Source organism: Amblyomma mixtum, chromosome 6, assembly GCF_055824585.1.
Source record: "Amblyomma mixtum isolate Tamu chromosome 6, ASM5582458v1, whole genome shotgun sequence".
NCBI classification, from domain to species: Eukaryota; Metazoa; Arthropoda; class Arachnida; order Ixodida; family Ixodidae; genus Amblyomma; species Amblyomma mixtum.
In genome coordinates, this window is record NC_143017.1 from 75,393,711 (window position 1) to 75,409,907 (window position 16,197).

Sequence of the window (16,197 nt, forward strand, 5' to 3'; positions counted from 1 at the left end):
CAGCGATGCGTTTGGAACCTGAAAACATTTGAAGGTAACCGAAATCAATGCCAAAAACGAAGAAGAGCACTCAAAAGAAGAGAATGATTCAGCATAATTGTTAGGACATCTTCACAACATTCATTACTATACAAATGAAACCAAACAAAATTCGATCAAGCGAAAACCAATTACCGGAGCAAGCAAAGCTGTAGCATACGCCGGAGCATTTTCATTCCTTATAAGCAGAACAAAGGGTAAGCATCCTACATATAAGACCCAAAGTCATTTCTAGTGAGAACGGTCACTACGGAAAAGGAACAGTATATACCTGAATTAGAACTATATCCATCTTTAGAAGCAAAACAAAAACAAAGTATCAAGTAAAAAAAATCCATCTACATAAACGTTCACACAACATTATTTTGAATGTTTTAATAGAAGGATAATTTAAAATCTCAGCTAAGACTAGTATTCGCGTATAGAATGTTGGGAATAAGATATTTCATACTTTGTAGTCCTTAGTTTTTCCGAGTACGTGGTAATGTGAATTTTCATCATTCAAAAGTTGTCCTTCTTCACGATATGCACATTATAAAAGCTCTGGGTATTTTGCATCCTTTGAATGTATATGCAATGTGGCAAGTTTATATAAACAGAGCTGATCAAGATAGAAAAGCTGACGATTTTCAAAGAAAGGCCTCGTGCACTCATTCTAATTTAAGCCTTCGATAGTCTTGTTGAAACATTCGTTTCGTTGTTTTCAACTAAGCTGTAGTCTAATTTAGCCAGTTTGGTTTCTGGAACGCACCATACACCCAATGCCGCCGAAACGTCGCGTTGTAATCGCCAGACGGCAACCCTGAGGCAATGAAGGGACGCATCGTCTGCTTTTCTTTTTCTTACGCTTCATTTACGAATGAAATGAATGGCGTAAAGAATCGATCGTCTTTGCGCCGGCGGTAACAAGGTCGGCGGCCAGTAACAATAAGCATGCGTTGGGATTTCTAGACGTCTATAAATAAGGATAAACGAGGAAAAAAATTTCTAGAGACAATTACGATTCTCCTTAATGCGAAATTTGAGCGCACCTCTGTCGGTGTCTGAGTCACTGTAGGCTTATTGTTTTGCTTTGCTGGGTCGTCGGCATGTCTGGCGACGGTATTAGTTCGACAGCAGTAATAGTAGAAAAAAAAAATGGGAAGACGCTTAACGCCTTCAGGAGTGGAACGCGACAGCATGTTGCAGCGCTGCCAGGGAGTCCACTATCATCCCTCCTTCCCCACTCCTGCTTGCGCCCTATGCCCAGAACCCTTCGCTTCTTCCCTCCACATCCTTTCCCTCTGCCCGGCGGATCCTCCCCCGCGGGACCTAGAGAACCTCAAGACCTGGGAGGACTGGGAGACCCTGCTGCGCTCGGAGGACCCGGCCGTGCAGACCATCGCCACCGGCCGTGCTGCCAGTGTTATGGACCTCAGGAACATAAACACTTGAGTGCAGTGGGGTCGTGCGGGTACCCTGGGGCGTGCCCCGAATTCCTTTGTAAATAAAGTTTTCTCTCTCTCTCTCCACGGAACGCCATCGCCCGTTCAGCGCGACTCCTTGCCCCTTGGAAACAGCTTTGAACGCAACGCATTTTTGAGGAGAGGAAATGGCACAGTAATTCTCTCACATCTCGGTAGACATCCGAACCCCGCCGTAAGGAAAGGGAGGTAGGTGGGAGTGACAGAAGAAAGAGAGAGAGAGAGGTGCTGTAATGAAGGAAACGAAAATTGGATTTGTGGGAAGGAAGTTGCAGTAACTGTCTCACACATCTCGGTGGACACCCGCAGCCTCGATTATAGGTCGCCGGCTAGAATTCCTGCCGCAAACTCTCTATATATAACTAACTAGTAAATTTATTCTGCTCGAAAGGCTGAGTGGTACTACACCATCTGCAACATTCTGTGCCACAGTATCGCGCTGGCCATCGCTGGCCCACGTACGCGCACAGTCCTAAGCGACTCCAAAAGACGATACAAAATTACTCGGCAGGTTTTATCTGCCACCCCGCTGCACGCATCCTTCGCGGCTGCACTCCCGACCATAAGGTCGGTTTGGTTTGGTTTATGTGGAGTTTAATGTCCCAAAGCGACTAAGGCTATGAGAGACGCCGTAGTGGAGGGCTCCGGAAATTTCGACCACCTGGGGTTCTTTAACGTGCACTGACATCACACAGTACACGGGCCTCTAGAATTTCTCCTCCCAAGAAATTCAACCGCCGCGGCCGGGATCGAACCCGCGTCTTTCGGGTCAGCAGCCGAGCACCATAACCACTGAGCCACCGCGGCGGCTGACCATAAGATCAACCTGGTCTGGGTGCCCGCCCACGCGGGAAACTCTGGAAACGAAGGGGTCGACCGACTAGCCCGAGGACTAACCAACCGGGCGGCCGGCCCCACGAATCCAGACGCTCTTGCCGAGGCTCCCCAGACCTTTGCCGAAATTACCAACCTCCACAGAGAGATGAGACGCCAGTTCCCGCCTCCCCACCCCGACTTGAATCTAGCGCCAGCCACCTTGCTCCGCAGGTTGCAGACGCACTCCATCCTTAGCCATTCTATACTTTCACTCATCACAGACGGGGAATACGACCCCGTCTGTCAAAATTGTTACCAGGGAGAAATCGCCACCCAGGCACACATCCTCTGGGGTTGCGCGGGAAATCCGCCCCCTCGAACCTTACTGCCAGCTCCCTCCGAAGAAGGATGGAACCAACTCCTCAGAAGGCCAGACAAGAGCATCCAATTGGCACTCATTTCATGGGCCCAGGAAGTCGCCCCCACCTGGGGGCCACACCAAGCCCATCTGCCCTAAATCCCGCTAATCTATGGCAATAAAGTTCTCTCTCTCTGCAACATTCTGCGCCAAACGGTTGGCATGATGCGATTTTTTCCGACGAGAGATGCCGGCAACTACAACTACGACGCCGACGGCTTTTCGACCGAACGAGATGTATACGCTGGTGTGTAAACTACTGTGTATGGGATACAGAAAAGAGGTCGCGCTCATATTCTCAACCACAACATATCGCATTAACAGCTGTCGCTGAATATCGCGTTGACACGGGCTGACCGTCATGTCATTTGTTATTGTTTTTTAACCTTAACCCCAGAGTAAGAGATATGCGGGTTGCGAGGCATCACACGCGACCGTGGAGTGCTAGCCTTCGGTCGCAAAGATGCAGATGAGCAGTGGAAGTAGAAATTAAAACATGGCCGGGGCACTCACGCGTGTTTTACATCATGGCGCAGGGGTGCGAGTGTGTGAAAGCAACTGGTTGAAGCAGCAGTAGGAATGAGCCTGTAAGCTTATTATGTGTGATTGATCTGTGGACATGTCTGCAGTGCAGTACGTTTTCTGCATTGCACATAATCCCTGTCTCAAGGAGGTTTTACAAAGCGGCGCGGTGTTTTTGAGGCCAGCGCTTGCGGAGACCACGTGCGCCTTCGCGTGGTAATAAGGGGTGCATACATGCACCAGATTATCCTCCAACGTAGTTCGCGCGAAAAATGCGTATGCAGATAACTTGTGAGCCATTTTGTAGCGCACGCCCTTCTGCAACGATAGGAATTTACTGGGAAAAAACGCTATCCAGAAATTCTTAGAGGAAATCGTAGTATCCGGTTCAAAGGATACCTATTGCTGTCCAGATATCAGTGCGGGTAGGATTGCTGAAATCGGTGCGTGCAAACAGAAGTTAACCCACCAGTTAATTTGACCAGAAGTTAATCCGCTTACTGTACTGAAAAAAAATGAAAAATAAACAAAATCGCATTTCACAAGCTCATTTCGATTTCACTCACCCAGTGCCAAAGATTAGGCGCCACATATGAGAACCACGCCTTGCACACACACAGCGGAAGCTTGTATGCAGTTGTTGGCTTGCCAGGGCAGCCCCCAGCCGCTCAAATTGCCGGCGACGGAGTTCCGCTTACATGACGCTGACGGGAGCCTTTTCATGACCACAAAAAAAATTTTTTTTTTTTTTTTGGACTCCGGGGAGAGCGTGGGGGGGGGGGGGGGGGGGCTTAATTTTCAACTCTTTCCTGTTCTACGAGCACAGTCCAGTGTCGAACATGCTGGCACACTTCGACCTGTTTATGAAAGGCTCCTGGCCCCCCTTCCGTCCGCCGCCCCCAGTTTTCTGTTCTTTTCTGGTCACATTTTTGGCTGTGGCGTCCGTCGGACGTTTTGTTCTCCGCTGCCTTCTTGGTATGGGCAAGAAGAACAGCAGCACTCGCTTGCACGATAATTTTAGGCGAAACGAAAACTGTCACCCTAGCGTGATTCTTATTAGCTTTCGTTCGCTCTACTGCTTTTATTTTGAATTTTTTCTCAAGCGAAACGGTGACAATACTCAGGGACGTACTATTTTCTTTCTCTTCCTATTTATTTGTTCCTTTCCGTCACAGAAAGCCTGAGCGAAAGCTAAAGGCTGCAGTGCCTGACAAAGGCTTTCGCTCCGGATGACGTTCAGCGAGCAGGTAAAGAGCACACAATCTTTGGTCACATATAGATTATATCCCTTTCTCGAGTACATAAAAATTAAGTTCGAACTGTACGTCCAATCAATGAAAAAGGGTGCGGCCAATTTGGTTGCCACCTCATATTCACTGCCGAAAATCGCCGCAGCGTTTCAACATAGTTGAGTTTCCCTCTCAATCTTGTAGAGGGAAAATGCGTTGATGATGATTACTGGAGGATACCTGACATCTTGCAGATTCGATTTTGCTCAATCACGTTGCTAGAGGACTCTTTGTATTAGCAATTAATAAACCAAAGATAGATACAAGCAAGGAGAAAACTTTGACTGACTCGTAGTTTTACGTGGCGAAACCAGCCCTCGGTCCCACCGAAACAGCTGGTTTTAAACTACGTCCGCGCCCTCGGTGGGGACAGTAACCAATCAGGTAACTCCACAAACATCCACCCAATAAATCATTGGGGAAAGGAAAACATCATCAATCAACAATTGGGAAAGGACAACACAGGCAATCAATAATTTTGGAAAGAAGATAACTCTTCTCGACAAACACTGTGCAAATACACACACTTTCCGCCATCAAGATCTCGGAGGATTCTCCCTTCCTCCTGTGAGCTTCGCGAACATTCTCTCTTTCCCACGGAACAGGTTGTTTCAACCTCTGATAAACCCAGGTTCGAGGAAAGTCACCTGAAGGCTCATCTGTTCAGTACCGTTACTCACAAGCTGTCTTCATGCCTGCAGCTAGCGTGGCAATATCCTCTTGACCGCGCCTCAAGCTGTCAACGCGCGGCGCTGTAGACGTGGGACAAAAGCCACGCGACGCGAGAACGTGCACAGTGGGAAGTGACCTTTGACCTTTCCCGTATTCTCGGAATCTTCCGCTGTACGGCTACCCTTATCTCGCTGGGTAGCCAGTGTCTCACCCCCTTCTCTGCAGTTGTGCAGAGGGCAGAAAAAATTAAAACATAAAATATTGCCATTTTGGATATCTCTTTTTGAGCTGTAGTAGAAATGCGCTGAGTATAAAATGAACAACACGAGACATGACTTGACGAAGCGCGTCGATTAGCCTTGCCTCGTGTTGTTCTTTTTATACTCAGCGCATTTCTACTACAGCTCAAAAAATGAAATACCAACTAGCCCCAGTTGTCGCATTGTTAGCTTGGATATCTCCTTGGGCGTCAAAGGCATCACCATGTCTAATGCTATGCATAAAAAAAAATAAAAACCGCTTGCTTGGTTTGCGACGCTGGGCTCCTTCAAGTACATGATAGAAACAAGAATCCTCTGGCGTTGCCGAAAAGCGCTCTTGGTTTTCGCGTCGTTTCCGGGCTTGAGTCGGACTTGTGCAGTTCAAGAGCTGGGCCAAGTAGGTCAGGTTTTCGCGTGGGTCCGGCCAAATCAGCAAATTACGGTCAGAGCAGAGCTCTGCAATGCGCACGCCTGGGCACAGAAAAAACCTAAGAGTCAATTGCAGCACTCGAGATCCCATCTTACGGTAGTTATCGCCGAGAAGCGGACAGTCGTTTCAGCAGTAAGCACTGTAACTATTGTGTATATGAGATCGAGCCGTGCGGGTAGCGTGGCAAGAGACATCTATATCTGCAGGGCTGGCAATGCGAAATTCGATAAAGGATCTTACAAAACTCGTAGCGGCTCATTGCATCCGCGAAGGGCCTGCGCCCGCGTCAACGTTGAATTACAAAAGCAACGAAAGACTGCGTTCCCATGCCAGCGGAATCATCTGCTTCGGTTGTCGAAAGACACCGGCTTGATGCCTTATGCTGCCTCGAGCGCCCTCAGTAGTGAATATTTGCTTCCCTCGGCTGTCAACAGCATGAAAATAGCCAAGCGGGTATCGTCGTCACGAAACATACGCGACTGATTTCGCTGTCGCGTCCACCCACCACTCACAACCACTCATTGCCACTTACATCAACTCATCAATCATGCCCACTCACCACTCACCTCTACTCACGCTCACATCCACTCACTCGCACTCACTCTCATCTCCGCTTACACTCACATCCACTCACTCGCAATTATGGCCACCCATGCTGACATCCACGGACTCGCACTCACACTCACGTCCACTCACACTCACAACCCCCCACTCACACTCACAGACGTGAGTGTGAGTGTGGCGATATGAGTGCACTCTTGAGTGAGTGTGCCGGCCTATGGGTGGCACTGCGGATCGAACCCTGCACCTTCAGCATGAGAGGTGGATACTCAAACGACCAGGCCACCGCTGCGGTAGCCAGTAAACTCATAAACATCAAGCATATCATGGTTGCGCAGTCATAGCTGGCGATGCCACGCAATAATATATGACATCATTCAACGAAGCCTCAGTACATTCGGTGTTACAAGGGTAGAAACTAGAGAAATACCGCACAACGTCAGAGCTACTCCTATCAGAGGAGTTCAACCCTCTCTCCTTCTCTTCTTTGCGGAGATTGTTCCTGTACACAGACGAGGTCGCCTGCTCAACAGTTTAATTACTTCCATGCAACCCGACCCGCCACACCACTCGTCTTACGAGATCTCAATCAAAACCATCTTCGTTGCCAGATATACATATATGCGTCCATTCTAGAGCAAGAAGTATGCAGTGGAAAGGACGGATGGCGTTTAAATATTCATAACGGCTAAGTTTAACGCCGTGTTAGTCTGGTTAAGTGGGCCGGAAAAACAAGGGGAGACGAGCCTTGGGCGTCTGGCACTGAGGCGCTTGTAGCGGCTGCGGTTATAGCTTGTTATGCGTTTTGGCACAAGTAACCGGCCGGCGACCGACCATGCATCCCATCAGGCCCCTGAAAACCAGCCTGACTGCAGCGCTGGTTTTGCGCTAGCCCTACATGCGTTTTTGTTACGCCAAGGTGTGTTTCTGCGAACCGCTATTGGGGTGGGGGGAAGGAGTCAATGCGAACTGTGACGCAGGAGCTTAGAATATAGCTGCATATAGTTATAAATAACCTGCTTGTGCGGCAATCCAGGCGCTGATGTACAGCGCGAATCACTAATTCGCGCCGTAGAAAAAGAAACTACTAGCACTGAATAATGCAAGAGTAGTCGTACGTTCTCTGCCACTGGCGAAGCCCCACGCTTCGTGTAGAGGGTTTTGACTTTCATTCGTTGGTTGAGGGGGCACCGTACTGACAGGTTAGCTTGCTGAAATTCGAGCAGCTCAAGACACGTTTCGAAGCCATAAAGCTTAAGGCGAAAAAAAAAAGTTTTTTTTTTTTTGCACATGCGAAAAATTATGGATGCGGCCAGCCGGCTGGCTGGAACAAATTGTGTACTTACTTGTGCCCGAACTTCCAACAAGATAGTTACGTTAACAGCACGTGTAAGTTATCAAATGACAAGGAACGGCGTAAGCTTAACTTGAGGCTGACCTTGAGAGAAATAAATCCAAATGAATCTTTAAATAGAGTACGCCCAGCTGCAAAGACCTGCGAACCTCTGCCAGACAGACTAGCCTGCCTCAAGGGAGAAACTGTTTCCCTTCGAAAGTAAAAAAAAAAAAACAGTTTATAAAGATATCCAGAAATCATGATGAAGCGCATTTTTTCAACGAGAAATGATTTATAAATGCTTTTTTTTGCGTATAGTAAGATGACACCATAACAATCATTATTTGGGTGCCTGCCCCCTCAGGTCGCTTCAAGTTTTCCGCTAGTTAGAGTCAAAACGCACTATATTAGTTTTTTTCTGCCAGTCTTACCTATTGCGAGCGCCAGACAAAATTTAAAAGCAAGATTTTGCTACGCGTCAGAAGATGAAACCATTGCTATCAATATGTTAATAACAGTATGCTATACTATTCCACAGTTGCCGCGCTATTAAAAGTGATGTCCAAGAAAGCTAGACTTGACAGGCGTGTTATTGAAACGAAGAGAAAAAACACTTGCAGCCTTGTGTGCAACGTACCTTAATGCCTCGATTTTTATTTGCTTCTATTTATACGCCGTGCATAGCGGGTTCTTCTGACGTTGACTTCATCGACACAAAAGTCCGGTACTTAATGCATCTTACGGGCTATAGTTACGGGCTCGAAAGGTGCGTCTGCGGGCGTCATTCACTTGTGACGTTCTAAGCGGACTAAAGGCTTTCGCATGACTTCCGGGCGGTATAAGGAAATTCAAGGACAGGTGGGCTGCTTGCAAAAGCCACACAGGGCGAACGTGACCGTCAGACCGCTTGTTAAGGAAGGCATGAACGTTCTCGCCTAAGATGAGCTCACGTCGTCCCCTTTGTTTCGTGGTTATTATCTTGCGGCTTCCGCGGAGTTCTTAGGAAAAGAACAGTTAACTCACGTCCTTTCGTGCCACAGAGGGGCCGCTGTTGTATGCAGCCGAACGTACTGCGTAGACAGCGCTGTACTGTACGCTCTGAAAGGTCGCCGATCTCAGCCCTGGTGAATTAGCCAACTTTGTTTTAATGAGACGCGAAGAGAGGCGCAATGAGTCAGAGATATAGGCATGGCCGGAAACGGACGTTGAACAATGCGAAGGGCGAAACATGTAGCGATTCAGAAAGAATAGCAAAATAGGTACAAAGACGTCAACTTGGGTAAAGAATGAAATAAAAAAAATTGAAGATGACAGAGGAATTGAGAAAGAGTCACGGTCGGGCTGATGCCACCTCAGGGCGTTTTGTACGTACTGGTAAGCCACGACGCAAGTTACTGAGCCGCCCATTTGTCTTGAGTCCGTGGCGCCTGGTCAGTCGGGGACGCCCCGTTACGTTTCAAGGCGAACGTCCAAAATCGTGACCCCCTCCAGCGACTGGCGAGCGGCCCGCGTTGACTGCGTGCGCTGATAGTCGGCCTGCACTGTAGCGCGCGCGCAAGAATCTGGTAAGCGCAAGATCATGACGTCAGCGACACCAAGCAGAGGTGGCTACGTGGGATGTTCGCTTCGCGCTACGAAGGGCGCATGCGCTAGCAGAACTACTTGAAGAGATGGAAGAGATGAAAAAAAAGAAAGAAAGAAAGGAGTAAACAAGCGAAAGCTGCGCGGCCGTGGCACAGAAAGAGATGAGTAGTCTCTCCAGGGAGGAAAAAAACGACGCTGAAGGTCCGCCCTAGCAGCGTCTACGTCGTCGACGTCGCCGGTGGCGTTACGCCACTGGGAAAGCGACCGCACGGCGCGTGCTTTGCGAGTTAATCTGCCCCTTCGGAGCTTGGTTGGTTTTCGCTCTTTCTTTCCGGCTGAGGAGGAGCAGCTTCGCAGAAGCTACCCCGAGGAGCAGCAATCGCTAGACAACATTTCGCAACCGTGCTGGGGGAAACCTAGAGAGCCGCTCGCGGTTCGTCTGACGCGCGATTTTTTAACGCTCCGTGCCAGAGGGCACACGCTGGTGCTGAGCTCGAGTGGACCGTGCGCCGAGTGCCACTGTTCATGCAACCGGTGTCGCGAGCAGCAAGTCGAGGATTAATTTCACACCAACGGGTGAGTGCATGTGGCGATGGGATGCGCGCGACCGCGATGACATTGAAAAACGCGCGCTTTTTTTCTGCTTCCTTCTGTATCTGTCTACAGGTGCCTCGGCTTTTTGTTGGCAAGTGGCTCAGCTCTAGAGAGATGTCAGGTGTAGTCTGAACAAGTGGATGATCTATTCTAAAATTTCGCGCACCACATTTTGTGTAGGTCGTTTGCAGTCTGTGTAGAGGAAGAACCCAAATATTGCGTACCAGTCGATAGGGCACCGCTTCGGAATTCCGATATGGTTCGCGGATCATTTTAGTACGAGATAATTCCTTGGTTGTTAGTGCTAATCCGTTTCAGGCAAACCTAGTATATGTACGGGTGGCGCGATATGGCATGTCTATAAATGGCACGCTGGTTTATTAATGCCCCCGGTGCTGTCAAAGAAATCGACCCAATTTACTCGCTCGAATGCACCTAAAAGTGGGTGTCAATAGCACTAGCCTCGTGCTGGGTTTTACGAGGAAGCTATAAGAAAGCTCTTGCATACAAAACGAGCAGGAAAATTTAGACGCACGCCTTGTGGTGCTTAACGCGAACACGCCTTCAGCGCCTTTCCGTCTCGCCAGCCGTGGAAGAGCGATGATGCCTCTGGGGAAGAGTACGGCGTGTGTGAGCTATAGCCGCAGGGTCGTTTTGTGCGCAGATGGTTTAGCGTCCGGTTTGTGTGTGTCTGTTTTCTGCGCGACGACGTTCGTAGTTGCTTTCACGCGTTTGGAGGACGCGAGGCACGTGTTAACGATTTGCATTGAGTGAGGACGCTAGGCAGTGGAAGAAGCTGATCGAGGTGACTATAGAGTAAAATAGTTTTCAGGGCGTTATTTTCTGACGCGCAGCTTTTAAAACAGACGCATTACCAATATTTCGTTCAAAATGTTTAAAGCAAAAGCTCCCGAGTACGAGTCGAGTCTGTTTTGTAGTTACGCAACGCTGAGACATCGTAGACAGACGCTATAACTATGCTTACCTTGGCGTTATACATGAGTTAAAAATAGTAGTTATCTCCAGCCACAAGCAGTTTTGCGCAAGAATTTCTTTTTTCCTTGCAGCGCCCAAGCAGCTATTTTTGTGTGTTGTGCCGCCTTTGTCGGGTAAATTTACTAAAATACCTGTAACGTTGCTGCAGCTAGATTACTGGAAAACAATTTGTCGCCGTAATTGAACGTCAATATGAATTCCAACCATAGAAACCTTGCGTTCTTGCGAAAAAGTTGTGTTCATCGGTGCAGACGTCGCAGAAACCAAAACGAAGATTATAAAGTTAGGTGACGATGCTGTCTCCTTCGAACTGAGTGTACAGAGAGACCGTTAGCAGGCGTCCTCCTAATCCTTACATGAAAGTGTAAACTTGGAAGAAAAAAGGCAATTTATTTGTCGTGTATTCCCCACTTTTGAGTATAGAAGATTCAGCATTAGATTTTAGTCTGGTCGAAACTACGAAACAGAAAAAATTCCTTCCCAAGAACAATTCACGCATGCGCCGCGTTCTAGCCTCCTAATGTTGACATTTACATTGCCGGTAGTTTTGAGTAGAAATAATTAACACAATTCGTTGCACAGGAATCTCTCTGGTACATTAATTTGGTATCATTAATGGAAGTTTAGTGTGAATTGATATTTTGCCTTTAACAGAAGTTTAGTAAGATTATTATAAAATGACTTGGATAACCTGTATTTCTGCCTCTCTTTCACGTCTCCTTGCGCCACTGCCTCAGAAGAATCAATTGGTGGGCGAGTTGGTACATGACTAGATGATACAAAGCGCAAAAGGGACAGGACGAACAAAGAAACAACGAAGAAGCGCTTTGTCCGTGTCGTTTCTTCGTTCGTCCTGTCCCGTTTACGCTTTGTATCATCTGGTACTTCGGGCGGCGGGAGCTCTGTCAAATTGCATTTCATTTTTTTCTTTTCTCTGTCTCCATAGCCGCTTGAGGACATAGACGTGTCTGAAATTGTTAATGACCAAAAGTAGTTACATGTTTGAAATGCATATTGGTCAGGGAATCAGCGCGTGGACTCAGAGATATTTGGGGCGCAGTTTTGAACTTGTTTCGAGTGTTTTAACAGAAAAGGAGCCCTCAAATGAAAGCTGTGAGAGTGCTTGAGCTACTGAAGTGATACTGTTTTTCTTGCGTGCGTTTCCTGAAGCTTGTACTCTTCACAAGTGCAAATAATTTGCCGAAAAACACACGCTCGTAGTATTGCGTTTCTCGTGGACGACTGTACATACGTAATCCTTGGTGAGGTTGACTCCAGTTTAGGAGGAGCTGAGTTCATTAAACTGAAATGCTTAGGCAGCTAGAGACAGAATGTAATCCTTGGTAATGCATTTCCAGTGTGTTGTCTGCTAAGAGCTTTGGGGAATTTCTCAAGAAAACAGGAGAACAACATTGGGTTCAGGAAACCAAATAATAAACTGCAACTGAAGAAAAGTATGCAAGTATTGGTCGCTAAATGTACTTATTAACATTCGAAACGCGCCTACTTTTGCTTATCAAGACGGGAAAATACTAACTGATGCCGATTTCATTTATAGCTACGCCTTTTTGTAAGAGTTATTCGTCCGAGAGGCGCGGCAGTAGGCGACGAAAGTTCGGGGAACACTCCACCATGTTCGTTATAAGACCCCACGGCGACGAAACTACCATACTTGTAGACAGCTTACTGGTAACAATACCTTCGAAACCGTCGCGTTTGATGATGATGATGTCCTCAGGTTTAATGGCACATACCCACGGCGGGGTATTTGCCAGGGTGCATAGCGTTGTTTTTTAGGCAATAAGGCACCTGCGAATTTTCTTGACGAATCCTTCAGCTTGAGGCATCCTGTGCAACTCCAGATGTTCTAAACCGAATAAGATGCGTGTTTACTTGAGTCTGACTAAACATTTTCCTTGGTAAAGATGCTCTTAGAAGGAATCGCTGTTCGCATCGACTGTTTCTGTGTTTCTTCAAACATTTCTAAACGGGTGGGTTTATGAATGCCGACTGAATACGAAAAAGGACAGATGGTGCTCAGCTCATGATTTCCAAAAAGATTTTTTTTATATTTTCGCGCTCATGGTAATGCTATTATCACATTGGGCTGCAAGAATATGTGCCTGTATAAACGTAGATTTTTTGCAAGAAAGCACATTGCCCATAGAATCGCAAAGCAATTGAAAGTGGCACATTCTTGGAAGCGAGAGCCGCCTGTCAGGTGTAGCCATTCCGAACACGAACGTGCCCAACCCGCCTTTCTTGAAAGATAAATCCAAGGTTGCAAAGGAATTCGAACGACATTGCTCTGGCATTGCTGCCGGCTTATGAAGAGCTGTCTCCTATTATATCCATATTTATAAGATAACCTTTGGCAGAGAGTTTTTTCTTTTCGGCAGGAATTATTGCTTTACAAGTTTTTGTGCTAAGCCCGAAATATCTCGAGCAAGGGAGTAATAATGCAACTCAAGAAGCAGGTAGTAGACTTCGAACCAAATCATGCATGCAGTAGTTGTGTCATTATGGTATATTATAGAAAAGGAGCTTTTCCACTGCACATACATGTTGTTTTTCGATTTGTAAATAGCTGGGCAGTTTGTTCTGTTTCTTTATCCCCGAGTAATCAGTTGTCAGTTTCCAGGAGTTTTAAGACTTTCATGCAGGAAAAAAAGATAGTGCTGAAAATACTAAATAGAGGCAATGGCTGATTCTTGCTTCTTGGTACTGAAAAATTTTATTTAGACATAGGTGCAAATCACTTCATCTTTTCATTACTTTTAATTTTATAATTTCGGTGAATAATTCATACTTATTTTTATTAGCAACACTGCAAACAAGGTTACCTTTCCTATCTACTTTAGAGCACGAGGGCGCGGGATGACGAGTTCGCGTGATGGCACAGGCATGTGGCACCAGAATTACTCCACTGAGAAGGCGCAGATAGAGTGGGAACAAACGCTACGCATCGCTGCCTTCATTCTAATGATGCGGCGAACTGCTCACGATCGTCACGCATGATGCCGAAAGTGGCACTTGGCTTTCCTGACGGGCAGAGAATGAATACTAATATTTGTTTGTTCCATCTATATGTACGCTTCGTCGGCTTCAGGCGGAACAATGCCGTGGTATTTTAGTTTTACTATGATACCACATACCACATATAATACCCTCACATCTCTGACAAACGATACTGGTGTAGCCGACTGTTGTAACGCTACGAGGCTGATCAGGGTTGTTGGGTGAGCTGCTAAGTGGTCGCTGGCCACTCTAGGAGCGAGAACAATTGAAAACCACGGTCAGCAGCAAGCACGGTCCTTGAGAACGTGTTGATGCTCACCCGGTGGTGTAGCGGAAGCGGCCGCGGGCCAAGAACGAGCTATAAATAACTCGACAGGTTTAGCCTTGAAAACCAGCTCTCAACCCCGGCGTTCACTCGTTGCGGCGTACCAAGCCGAGGGCCGCTACATCATGCGCGCTTTATTGCCGCATCGTTACGCACCTTCGGCTTGATTTCATCGATTCCCATCTTTCTTTCTTTCTGGTGCGAACAGGTACCAGAACACCGAGCATGCGCGGGGGGCTACTGGGCGCACTGGTAGTGGTCTCCATAGCGAGCACAGTAGCGGCCACTGGAGACAACTCTACCGTTCTCGTGCGAGCTAAGAGGCAAGGTAAGTGGATGGTGCCATTTGTATTTTGTCGAAATGTCTGCGTTTTGTAATGCCGAGAGTGTACACAACCACGTAACACGCAGGAATAAATAATCGGCAACAAAGTCTAATTGCCTGTCTTTTCTCTTGCTGTTCGCGCTTTATTGCTTTACGATCCCTTGCCATTTAGACTGTCAACACCGTTTCCTAGCCTTCAGAACCCCTTTTGTTTCGTGAATGAGTCGGATGCAATCTGTGTGCGCTCTACATACAATGTTCTACACACAATGATTTGCATGCAATATTGTAGATACAATGATTTTAGGTACTATGATCTACATAAAGTTTTTCCCATGAAACGTGCTACGCACCATTTTCTGCATGCGCTTTTCATACAGTGTCTACATGCACTGCTCGGCATACAATGTCCTCCATTTAATGTTCCAAAATGTTTTACATAAAACCTTCAACCATTTAGCAGGGCGGGCGTTGCGGATTCAGGTGCAAAACTATAACGTCCATAGTCGGTTCTCGTTCGAATTACTGAGCATACATGGAAGCTTCAGTAGCTGCGCACCCACAACCCTTGCCGCACCGTACTCAAACACAGCAAGGCCACGAACTTCTGAGAAACCCCGCCACGGATACCAAGATATCCTACGCGTCGTCGGCAGAAGCAGGGGCAACATATGCGCTTCTATTCACTGCGCGCCTATGAGCTTGCACATCAAACACGGCCTTCGGGCAGGGAAAAACCTGAATTCCCGCACTCGGCCGGGTAGGTGGCCTCAACAACATTCTGCATGCGCGTGACAAATGCATTAGGAATCTCTGCACAACGAGATAAAAAAGCGAAAGAGAGGCAGGTACAGCTAGACTTTGTGGGATATACAAATATCCCTCGCCGCCCCGCGCTGAGTCACGAGACGAGAGCGCGCGCCGCAGGGAATGGGGAGAGGAGGGCACCCGGCAACTCTCCTCACCCTCAGCTCGGACGTGACGTCACGCCTACGCTCTGCCGTCTTAGGGACGGGTGAACGACCCCTCTTGATTGCAACAAGTTGCTCAAGAGGGAGGTAATGTCGTAGGGGTTAAAAGGAGAGCTCACGCGGGAACAAAGGCTGTCTAGTCTCTCCTCTCGCGGCGGTGACTGCCCGATTGCCCCGCCGACCCCGTCTCCTGCCCGCGCCCTCCCGGATTATTCAACGCCGGTCGACGACGACCTGGTAAGCTGCTGAACCATCTATTATCGGATAGAACATTCTTCCGCAGTGTGCTTTGCCTTGCGCTAGGTAAATAAACGGTTTCCTAGCGTACTCTGTTCGTTGCCTACTTCGTCCGAACCCGCCGTGGCTGTGACTTTGCTCCACGGGTTGGGGACACGAGAACGCCCGCGCATAGCTGGCACGGAAGCGCGCCTTCACGGCCGGCTGCTCGCGGGTGACCCCATATCTTGGCACCCGAACGTGGGGCGAACTAGGCATTGAGCAGTGTACTTTGTTGGAGCGAACGACTGTCGACGCGCTAACAAAGAATGGCAGCTGATAGGCCTGACTTCCAGTCTTTG

The 16,197-nt window shown here is 47.8% G+C and overlaps 1 protein-coding gene across 2 annotated transcripts in view; it reads left to right on the forward strand.

Moving 5' to 3' along the window:
• LOC149339411 (uncharacterized) overlaps positions 1-16,197 on the forward strand; it is a 49,966-nt gene that overhangs the window by 12,171 nt on the left and 21,598 nt on the right. The window contains exons 1-2 of one of the 2 annotated variants that reach the window (XM_089548198.1): positions 9,705-9,966; positions 14,532-14,651. In XM_089548198.1, the coding sequence (XP_089404324.1) occupies positions 14,549-14,651 (103 nt within the window). In that variant the 5' untranslated portion in view covers positions 9,705-9,966; positions 14,532-14,548. Of the gene's footprint in view, positions 1-9,704; positions 9,967-14,531; positions 14,652-16,197 lie in introns of those variants that run through there. The other variant, XM_089548199.1, reaches the window with a different exon arrangement.